Source organism: Gossypium raimondii, chromosome 13 (assembly GCF_025698545.1).
Source record: "Gossypium raimondii isolate GPD5lz chromosome 13, ASM2569854v1, whole genome shotgun sequence".
Lineage (NCBI taxonomy): Eukaryota > Viridiplantae > Streptophyta > Magnoliopsida > Malvales > Malvaceae > Gossypium > Gossypium raimondii.
Window position 1 is genome coordinate 40,378,458 of NC_068577.1, and position 11,982 is coordinate 40,390,439.

Below are 11,982 nucleotides of genomic sequence, written 5' to 3' on the forward strand. Positions count from 1 at the left end.
AAAAACAAAATTAAAAGTCCAAATAAACAGTCCATTTTACATATACAGCCCAGTTACAAAATAAACTAAATACTCAGAAATAAAATAAGCCCAACTCAGCCCAAAATTACCTAGACCCAAATACCAACATAACACCTAGCCCTAACTCGAACCGTTAGCCCAATACAACCCAAGTCTGAAACTCAAAGACTCGGCTCCAACCGCCACAAAGAATAGCTTCCATATGCCAAGGGCGAAAGCAAGGCCACTTCACTGCATCTGGCCTCCCACCTGCAACAACCTGCAAACAGAGCCAACGACGCAGCAGAAAAGAGAAAAAATGTATTTTTCATTTTTGTTTCACTTTTTCCCGCCCTATAAAACGAATGTCGAGGCCTCTGTAAAGTTTTTACAAGAAAAATACAAAAGAAATAGCAGAAAGGAAATCAAAGAAAAATTGCTAAAGGTGACTTTTTTTTCTTTTTTCTTCTCCGTCTTCTTTGATGTGTGATTACTAGTGATAGTTTTGCAAAATAAAGGAAAGGGAGGGGAGGTTTACCTTTGGGACAGTGTCAATCGAAGCCTCGTTCACTTTGTCACAATTGAAGTACGGACAAGGGCTATGAGGCCGGAAACCGGCGGAGCTTTCGGCAATGGGAAACTAGGGCGAGACCCTAGCATAGGTGAGGAAAAGGGGGCGCCTCCTTTTTCTATGTTTTTGCTGTTAGGGTAACTGAGTTACCAAAGTTTTTTAGTTTAAATAGGTAGTCGCACGGCGTCGTTTTGGGCTAGGTTAACAGCTCTCGAAACGGCGCCGTTTAATCTTAACCCAATGACCCGACCCAGAAGCGGCAGAGATCCGCGCGTCATGGTCTTGGTAGGGTTATTTGCTTATTCGATCCCCTTTCTTCCGGGGCGTTTTCAAATCATTTTCTCCTTGTTTTGTGAATTTAGCGCTACATTTTGCCTTTATTCCATTTAGGTCCAGATTATGTGTAGCGTGGTGGAGAGACAGGGATTATTTCCCACTTGGTCCTCCAGGTTGTCCGCACATTGTATTTGGTCCCTTTTTTCTATTTTATTTTCATTCGGATTCTTTCAATTCTATTTTTGAGTTGATCTGATTCATTTCGTTTTTTATAACAATTAATATAATAATAATAATATTATTATTAACCCTAGTATTATTTGTATTATTATTAAATGCTCATTTCGTATGCATGGTAACCTATTTAGATTAATATAGGTATGTTATTGGGTATGTCGTATGTATTATTTTTTATTATTTTAAAATTCATTTTGTTTTATAATTTCAAATGGTATTTCTTTCATCTTCCTTTAAATTTATTTTAAATTCGTATGTACATATATATTGTTTGCGATGGAATTTTATGCATGTGATTTATTGATATTTTTATTTTCATTCTTGCATGTTATATTTTTAGTCCATTTCAAAAATTGTATATATTAATTTATCCGATATTCCATTTGATTCTTATTATTCCACCAGCATATAATATGAGACTCTTACCTTTGATATATTGTATTGTTTATATATATATATTGATTGTTTGACATGCTTTAATATATGTTTAGGTTTATGAATCGTCATTTTCCATTGTATATCGTATTTTTAACCTTTTATTTTATTTGGTTTAAAAGAATTATGTTTAATATCATTTGAGTATCAAAACCAATTTATACGAGAACTTTCAAAATAAAGACAATACCCGATATTTGGAATCCCCGAGAGAATCGAGCCCTAATGTATTGGGTTCTATTTCCCCTCGTTGAATCTAAATAATCGAAAGTTTTCTTTAATCAAGATACATAAAACTCAATCTTGGGAATTCGATAAGTTGTGTCCTAATGTATTGGATGTGATACGTCGTTTTCTCGAAATGAGGATTTTAAAAAATAATAAGGGCAATATTCAATGCTAAGAACTTTGAGAAATCGTGCCCTAACGTATTGGGTTTCATTTTTTTCATCAGACTCAAAACAATTGAATATCCTTTTAAAATCTCACCACACAAGTTTTGGAAATCAAAAGACGAGCTTATTCTCGAGGACTAAAAATGTCGTGCCCTAACATATTGGGTGTGTCATTTTGTTTTCTTTGAAATAAGAGTGTTTTATTAGTCAATTTATTCAAAATAAAAGGATCGTATTTTAAAATCTTTTCAAAATTTTGACATTAAGACGTTAAACAATCGATTCGGTACCAATCTTGGGCGTTACGAGGGTGCTAACCCTTTCTCGTGTGTAGCCGCCTCCCGAACCCGTTTTTCTCAAAATTCGCAGACCTAAAATTATTTTCAATGTGATCCGATCACACCTCCTTAAAAGGTCGGTGGCGACTCCTCATTTTCCTTTTTAAGTCGATCCTTGTTTTTTTTTAATTTCAAAAAAATGGTTTCGGGAGTGAGGAACTATTCCTTCGTGAGGTTTTCACCTCCGTCCAGGATAGTGGATCGCTTCCAGGATACATCCGTACCTATGTCTTCGTGAGATTTTCATCTCCGTGCAGCCATAGGGAAATGTATTCCCCTGAACCGAACTTGGTCCGTCTGAGCCTATAATGGGTGAGGATCGAGGAATCTGCTGGTTCGGGTACCTCGACTTTAGAACCAAGCTGCATGTAGAAAAAACCTAGGAGCCCATCCTTGATCGTACTGTGGAAACCCTAGCGATTGCCCCGATAGGTGTTTGATTTTCTTACTTAAAGTTGTGTTTTTGTTTCGTTGCACTAACTTATGTTTTTATGTTTGCATGTCATTTCATATACAAAAGAGTGTCGATTCAAGTTCGATTACTAAGTTAGAAAGCTTGGCATGGAGAACGGATTTCTTGATAAAGTAGAGGACAATGCTACTGTCCGTGTGTGGTCAGAGAAAACACGATCGGAGAACGGAGATAGTCTAGCCAAGGGGTATACGTCGGAGTTATTGGACTACACTCGTATCAGTGTGACGCAAAACAACCTTCAGGATTTAAAGGTAATATGGGACCATTGGAATGACGAAACTAAGCAATTGTTTAATGCAAGTTATGGAGATTTGTCGTATCTACTCGACATTAAGGTAGACGTGCATTTGTTCCAGGCCATCGCTCAGTTTTGGAACCCCGCGTATGATTGATTTACCTTTGGAGGGGCTGATTTGGTGCCCACTATAGAAGAGTATACAGCTTTGCTACGTTGTCCAAAGATCCAAGTTGATAAAATCTACTCTAGGGCCGTTAATGTTCTGACCTTTATAAAGAAGTTGATGAACATCACTGGAATGAGCGAGCAATGGGTCACGGCACGGATCAAGCAGAAGGGGGAAGCAAATGTATCCCTTGGAAGAGCCTGTAGGAGTTGATTTTGGGGCACCCTGATATGAGGAAAAGGGTCGATACCTTTGCTCTGAGCATTTATGGGCTAGTAATTTTCCCTAAGACACTAGGGCACATAGATGAGGCAACTTTCGATCTCTTTGACCGACTTGATAAGAGAGTTACGCTTGTTTCGGCAATTTTGGCAGAAACCTTCAGGTCATTAAATGCATGTCGAAGGGCAGGGGAAGGCAGATTCATTGGGTGTGTACAACTTCTATTGGCAGGGTTCCACAGTCAGTTTTGGCAAATTGATAAGGTTTCGTATCGAGTTTTTTCTGAAAATTATTCACCGTTAAAGGAGATAGCAGCTACACCAAGAAGAGATGACATCTCGGAGGAGAAATGGCTACTTATTCTTCAAAATCTCCGTGAGGAGGACGTCGAGTGGAGAGCCCCATGGTTGTTTTCGGATGAAATCTTATACCGATGTGGTAACTTTGATTGGGTCCCGTTACTTGGAATCTGGGGAGCGGTTGGTTATGCTCCATTGATGGTGCTAAGACAGTACAGGTCAAGGCAGTTTATACCTACGACCAAAGGCTTAGCTTAGTTCGAATTCTCATATAAGGACAATGGTTATAAAAAGAAGATTCGAGAGATAACCAGTGCATGGGACCAGACTCGACGGATGAAAAGATTAGCCATAAGCCCGACGACGACTTCTGAATATAATGAATGGCGGGTCAGAAGAATCAATGATAACATCCCAAGGCCAAGTCAAGGAGATAGTCAGTCAATAGAAGAACATTTGCGGGTTGTTCCCTCCAAATTGGAAATTATGAAGCACGATTTTGAGAAGAGAAATGCAGAGCTTGAAAAGAGGATTGAGCAGTTGGAAGAAGAAAAAATGCACTTAGGATTAGATGTAGATGTTCAAAAGTTAGAGATGGAGAAATTAAGAAAAGGAAAGAATAAGGCTGAGGAGGACTTGGATAGTTTGAAGATAGACTACAAGAAATTGACGTTGTCAATAAGAACCGCTGGGCTAGGAAAAACTCTAGAGCAATGGCGCCAAGAGATTCGGGAGGAAAGGATCAAGGCTGATGGATGGGAAAGGAAATTCCAAGAGTTTCAGACGCGAAATGGAGCTTTAGAAAGGAGTTTTTTAGAAAGCCAAAAAGAAAAATACGAATTAAAGGATAGAGTGGTTGAGTTGGAAAGATCTCTTCATCAGTATCGAAGTCGAAATTCTATGATGGAATTAAGGGCGAGCTTGGAAAAAATCGAAGAAATGAAAGGAAGAATAGAAGAATTGGAATCAGCATTGCGAAGTTGTGAGATCCGGACTGAGTACTTGGAAACCAATGAAAGTTGCCAGAATGAGCAACTTTACCATCTTCAAAATTAAGTTGAAAATAGAGATCGTATCATGGGAGAAGCCGTGGTTCAGATCCGGGAAGTAGCTGATCACTTACAGACTTTGGCGGTACAGGCCGATGCATTGAGCGTAAAGTATGAGCTGGAATCAACTCGAGGACAGAAATTAGCTTCATTACTTAGGAAAATTAAAGTTTTGAGCATTAGGGCAAGAGCATATATGTAACCTGTTTTATGTAAAGAATTTTGTTTTCTAGTAAAAGTTTTCTAATTGAAATTGAATCAGAATCGACGCTTCTTTGCATTCATGCATTGCATTACAATACATCATATGCATTAAGGACCATTGAAAGAACCTAATTGATTAATCATTACAGTTAATCTGGAAACCAACAAAAACTCGTTAACCGAACACCGCTACGGTACCCGTGCAAAATCAAAAATTATGGATCAACGATTGGAAAAGTTGGAGCATTTTCAAAAAGAAATGCAAGATCAATTACATATGCAAATGAAAGAACAATTGGAGAAAATTCAACATGGCATGACAGAAAATATGCTGGAGACTCAAAAGAATATGATGACTGAGCTGACGCAATTATTAAAAGGATTATATAAGGGGAAAGGACCTATGATCAATGATGATGAAGAAGACAAGACTGGACCTACCTATCCTCTAGGCTTTACGCCCCCGCATGCGCAGGTTCAGACGGAGGTGCCGCCGCATAGATCCTCTGTTTTCATAAAACCTCAACGGTTTCAGACCGATACTTCAATACCGATGAACTCCCAAGTTGGATCAGGTTCTAATCCTAGTGAAAACCCAGTTAATCTTGCTATCCCGGACTTCGATGATGTAGCTGAAAAGGATAAAGAAAAAGAAGAATTACCAAAACAGTTTGAGGAGAAATGGAAGTGGATTGAAGAGAAGTTTAAGGCGATAGAAAACACGAAAAGCTATCATGGAATAGATGCAAAAGATCTGATTCTGGTCCCGAATTTGGTGCTTCCTTACAAATTTAAGATGCCGGAATTCGAGAAATATAGTGGGACCAGTTGCCTGGAGGCCCATATTACAATGTTATGTAGGAAAATGACCGGGTACATTAACAATGATCAGCTGTTAATACATTATTTTCAGGATAGCCTCGTTGGGGCGGCGTCTAAATGGTATAATCAGTTAAGCCGGGCCAAAATCAACACTTGGAGAGATTTGGCACAGGCTTTTATGGGACAATACAGTCATGCCTGACAGAATTACTTTGCAGAACTTGGAAAAGAAATCAAACAAAAGTTTTAGACAGTATGCACAGAGGTGGAGAGAGATTGCAGTTCAAGTTCAGCCACCACTATTGGAAAAAGAAATGACGATGCTTTTCATCAACACATTGAAGGCGCCGTTTATCATGCACATGCTAGGAAGTGCCTCGAAGAGTTTCGCGGATATAATCATGAATGGCGAAATGATTGAACACGCCATTAAAAGTGGAAAGATAGATGGTGAGGAGAATAGTCGAAGGTCAGCTTCAAAGAAAAGAGAAGGTGAAGTAAACAATGTGAATGCATATAGTAAATCAATTACAGTGAATCAACCAAGAAAGATGGTTGCTAATCAGCAAGGCTCATCAAAACCAGAATCGGGAACGAAGCAAAATACTGAGAAGCCTCAGTTCACTCCCATTCCAATGACATATAAAGAGCTGTATCAGAAGTTATTTAATGCACATGTTGTTGTAGCTCGTTACTTGAGTCCTCTACAACCCCCGTATCCAAAATAGTATGACACGAACGCTCAGCGTGACTACCATGCGGGGATTTCAGAACACTCAATAGAAAATTGTACCGCTTTCAAGAAGGTTGTAGAAGGACTTATAAAATTGGGTATTGTTAAATTTGATGATTCACCCAACACCGAGGGTCCATTTCCCAATCATGATGATAAGAGAGTGAATATGTTGAGCGAGAGTATGGGAGAAGGAGTTAAGACTGACGTCGCTGAAGTAAGAACTCCATTGAAACGGGTATGGAAAGATATGGCAAAAATAGGGTTAGTTATTTCAGATTTGGAGGAAAGGTATGAGATGGGAAATTATTGTGAATTCCATCGTAAAATAGGGCACGAAATTCAGGAATGTGAAGGATTCAGGGCTTTGGTTCAAAGCATGATGGATAACAAGGAGATGAGGTTCTATGAAGATGCGAAAGAAAGGAGGAGCATATGCGCAACAGAATCAGGAGCAGGGACCCTAAAAATAAATCATCCTGTGGTTATTATCTCACGCCCTAAGAGTAATGAGGCTAGGGCTCAGGTAACACCAAAAATCGTAATCACGAAACCATCAAGTTTCATATACAAGGATAACAAAATGGTCCCGTGGAATTACGGATGCAATGTGACAATCTCAGGGAAGGAAGTTGAGGGTAATATGGTAAAAGAATACCAGGAAAGGGGTTCCTATACACATAGTGGGAAACGTTATGACACTCGAGTAGAACCGCTAAGAGAAAGGACTCTGACGGTGGAACAAAGGAAAGGGAAAGCGGTGGAATCCGAGCCATTGGTAAATGAACCAATAAAAGAAGAGGAAGCAAAAGAGTTTTTGAAGTTTTTGAAACACAATGAATACAGTGTTGTGGAGCAACTGCACAAACAACCGGCCCGTATTTCTGTATTAGCTTTGCTCCTAAGTTTAGAAATATATCGAAATGCGCTGATGAAATTACTAAACGAAACATATGTGGCCGATGACATCTCAGTCAATAAATTGGATTGCTTGGTCAACAATATAAGCGCTGACAATTTTATCTTCTTCAATGATGATGAAATACTGTTTGGAGGCAGAGGTTCTACTAAAGCTCTTCACATTACTACCCGTTGTCAGGGGGACACAATACCAAGGGTTTTGATTGATAATAGATCCACATTGAACGTATTGCCTTCGTCCACTCTTAATCGATTACCTGTGTACAGTTCACATATGAAACCCTGCCAGAATATAGTAAGGGCATTTGATGGAACAGAAAGAAGAGTTGTAGGAAGAATTGAAATACCGTTGAGAATTGGCCCAATTACTTATAAGGTGGACTTTTTAGTAATGGATATTAAGCCTTCCTACAATTGTTTATTAGGGAGACCGTGGAAACACTCAGCTGGGGCAGTGTCTTCATCGTTACATCAGAAGGTGAAGCTAATATCAAAGGGTCGATTAGTGACAATAAATGCAGAGGAGGATATTATCGCAATGGTAGCGGTTGATGCGCCTTATGTAGAGACCAACGATGAGGCAGTGGAATGTTCTTTCCGGTCTTTGGAATTTGTGAACGCAATGTTTATCGCTGAAGGAAACAGGATCCCGGTACCAAAGATATCCAAGACTACCGAAATGGGTTTGCAGTTGTTGGTAGGAAGAGGAGCTTCGCTAGGAAAAGGGTTGGGGAAGTACTTGCAAGGAAGGGTTGAAGCACCCATGCTGAAAGGGAAGTTCGATCGTTTTGGCTTAGGTTACAAGCCAGATTTGAAACAAAAGAGAAAAGAAATAGAGAAAAGGCAAGAAAGAAGAAGGGCACGACTAAGCGGAGAGGAAGTCAAGTGGGAGCCTTTGACCTTCCCTCACATATCTAAATCTTTTGTGTCAGGTGGATTTATTTACCCCGAGCGAGGGGTGTCCAGAAGTGAAGGCATTGAAGGAATGTTGGAGAAAGTTCATATCAATGCTATAGAGACAGCTGAAAGAAGGTCTTTGCTGGAGATCGGCCCATATGAACCTGGGAGTGAGCTAAACAATTGGACTGCGGAAGAAATACATGTAGTCTTTAGAGCATATGCAGAGTAATGTTCAAAACATTGTTGTTGTTTTTAGCCTAAGAATGACAAGAAATCCTTTGTGAACTAGGCTTAAGTCTGAATATTTTTATCCTAATAAAATACATCTTTGCATTCATTTTGAGCAATTATTCTTTTATTCTTTCCAAGCAAGTAAATATCTTCCATTTGATTAATTGTTTCCAAATATTTTATTTATAACCTAATCATGCAAATATTTATTCATAAATTTATTCTTTGGTGTATCCCCATAAGTCCTCAGATATCAATGACATGAGTGATGTTGTTTCAAACACGGAGTCTCTTTTTGTGCAAGACATGTGTTTGGAAGGATCTCATGACTTTGAAAATGACGAAGCCTGTGGTGTATCTCCGGACTTGTTAAGGATGGTAGAGCAAGATGATAGGTGGATTCTACCTCATAAGGAATCATTAGAAATTGTGAGCTTAGAGGAAGGGAAAGAGGTGAAAATCGGAACTGACATCACCGCAAGGACGAAATATGACCTCATTGAATTACTCCGAGAGTTCAAGGATGTTTTCGCATGGTCCTACCAGGACATGCCAGGGCTAAATACTAGCATTGTGGTACATCGTTTACCTATAAAAGAGGATTGCAAACTAGTTCAGCAGAAGCTTAGAAGAATGAGACCTGATGTTGTGCTGAAAATAAAAGAGGAGGTCAAAAAGCAATTCAATGTTGGGTTCTTACAGGAGGTTAAGTACTCAGATTGGGTAGCAAACATCGTCCCTGTTCCTAAAAAGGATGGAAAGGTACGGATGTGCGTGGATTATAGGGACCTGAATAAGGCGAGTTCAAAAGACAATTTTTCGCTGCCGCACATTAACACTTTGGTAGATACCACGGCTGACTACTCATTATTTTCTTTCATGGACGGCTATTCTGGATACAATCAAATAAAGATGCACCCGGAAGACATGAGGAAAACCACTTTCATTACCCTGTGGGGAACATTTTGTTACAAAGTAATGCCCTTTGGATTGAAGAATGCAGGAGCAACATATCAAAGGGCAATGGTCACCCTGTTTCATGACATGATGCACAAAGAAATTGAGATTTATGTTGATGATATGATTGCTAAATCTAGAACTGAAGAGGATCATCTCCGAGTCTTAAGGAAGTTGTTCTTGAGATTGAGAAAATTCCAGCTCAAACTCACCCCAGCCAAATGCATATTTGGAGCCAGATCAGGAAAGTTGTTGGGCTTCATTGTCAGTAAGAAGGGGGTTGAGATTGACCCGGATAAAGTCAAAGTAATACGAGATTTGCCTCCTCTAGGTACTCAGAAGGATGTCTGAGGTTTCCTAGGAAGGTTGAACTACATTGCCCGGTTTATTTTGCAATTGACTGAGAAATGCAATCCAGTGTTTCACCTTCTGAAGAAACATAACCCGGGAGAATGAGATGAGGAATGTCAGAAAGCTTTTGGCAAGATAAAACAATACCTGGCTAATGCTCTAATACTACCACCGCCTAGTCCAGATAGGCCATTGATATTGTATCTAACGGTGTTTGACAATTCCATGGGATGCGTCTTGGGCCAACACGATGAAACGGGAAAGAAAGAAAGGGTGATATATTATCTCAGCAAGAAATTCACTGGCTGTGAAATGAAATATTCGTCAATCGAGAAATTGTGTTGTGCTTTAATCTGGGCAACACGAAGACTAAGGCAATATATGTTGTATCATACGACTTGGTTGATTTCAAGGTTGGATCCTTTAAAATATATGATGGAATCAACTGCTTTAAACGGGAGAATGGCTAGATGGCAGATCCTGCTCTCTAAATTCGATATAGTATACGTAAGTCAGAAGGCGATAAAGGGGAGTGCAATAGCTGATTTCTTGGCTAGTAGAGCCTTGGAGGATTATGAGCCTCTGAACTTTGATTTTCCAAACGAGGATTTGATGTATGTGGCAAGTACTGAAGAAAATCCTCGAAGAGATCACAAATGGAGGTTAAATTTCAACGGTGCTTCGAATGCTATGGGTAATGGAATTGGGGCAGTCTTGGTATTCCCGAGTGGAGATCATTACCCTGTGGCTAACAAGTTGGACTTTAATTTTACAAATAATATGGCAGAATATGAAGCGTGTATTATGGGCATTCGTGCAGCCATTGAGCGAAACATCAAAGTGCTAAAAGTATATATGGATTCCGCATTGGTGATATACCAGCTTAAAGGGGAATGGGAAACTAGAGACCCTAAGTTAATCAGTTATGAAGGCTGGTCCGCGAGTTGGTTGATGAGTTTGACGATATCACTTTCAGTTATCTCCCACGAGAGGAAAACCAAATGGCTGATGCATTGGCTACTCTAGCTTTGATGATTCAGGTGAATAGACTTGAAGTAATGAGGCCTATTCAGATGAGTATCTATGAAACCCCGGCTCATTGCTACAATATTGAGGAGGAAGGAAAAGACGATCACCCTTGGTATCAGAGTATCCTACAGTATGTGACGAATCGGGAGTACCCTAGCCAGGCAACAGAGAACGACAAAAGAACTCTGAGAAGAATAGCCATCGAATATGTCTTAGACGGAGAAGTGCTATACAAAATAAGGAAAGATCAAGTACTGTTGAGATGTGTGGATGCCGTGGAAGCTAAGAAAATTTTTTGAGGAAGTCCATGAGGGTATTTGTGGGACGCACGCCAATGGCTTCACCATGGCCAGACAGATAATGATATTTGGGTACTATTGGTCCACTCTGGAAGGGGATTGCATTAATTACGCCAAGAAATGCCATAAATGTCATATTTATGGAGACAAGATGCATGCACCCCCTTCGCCACTTCATGTTATGACCTCTCCATGGCCATTTTCCATGTGAGGTATGGATGTCATTGGGCCGATATCGCCGAAGGCTTCTAATGGGCATCGTTTCATCTTCGTAGTCATTGATTACTTCACCAAGTGGGTAGAAGCTGCTTCATACGCAAATGTCACAAAGTCAGCAGTTAGTAAATTCTTGAAAAAGGAGATTATTTGTCGATATGGAATGCCTGAGAGAATCATATCTGACAATGCATTGAATTTGAACAATAACACAATAGCTAATGTTTGCAGCCAATTTAAGATCAAGCATCACAACTCATTGCCGTATCGTCCAAAAATGAATGGCGCAGTGGAGGCGGCCAATAAGAATATTAAAAGAATTGTAGGGAAAATGACTGAGACTTACAAAGATTGGCATGAGAAGTTATCATTTGCTCTCATTTCCTATCGAACATCTGTTAGAACTTCTACCAGGGCAACACCTTTTTCTCTAGTTTACGGAATGGAGGCAGTATTACCCATCGAAGTTGAAATACCCTCTCTATAGGTATTATCCGAACTCCAGTTGGACGAAGCTGAATGGGTCCAATCTCATTATGATCAGTTAAACCTAATAGAGGAAAAGAAGTTAAAAGCTATTCATCATGGGAAAATGTACCAGAAACGAATGACGCGAGC

At 39.7% G+C, this 11,982-nt stretch overlaps 2 protein-coding genes across 2 annotated transcripts; both read left to right on the plus strand.

The window, feature by feature from the left end:
• Positions 1-3,988: 3,988 nt before the first annotated feature.
• Positions 3,989-4,708, plus strand: LOC105781584 (uncharacterized). Its single transcript, XM_012606108.1, has one exon. It carries the CDS (start codon positions 3,989-3,991, stop codon positions 4,706-4,708), a length of 720 nt encoding a protein of 239 aa, XP_012461562.1.
• Positions 4,709-10,282: 5,574 nt separating this feature from the next.
• On the plus strand, positions 10,283-11,148 carry LOC105781585 (uncharacterized). Its single transcript, XM_012606109.1, has 2 exons — positions 10,283-10,755; positions 10,797-11,148. The coding sequence occupies exons 1-2, from the start codon at positions 10,283-10,285 to the stop codon at positions 11,146-11,148; spliced, it is 825 nt and encodes a 274-aa protein (XP_012461563.1).
• The last annotated feature ends 834 nt before the right edge of the window (positions 11,149-11,982 follow it).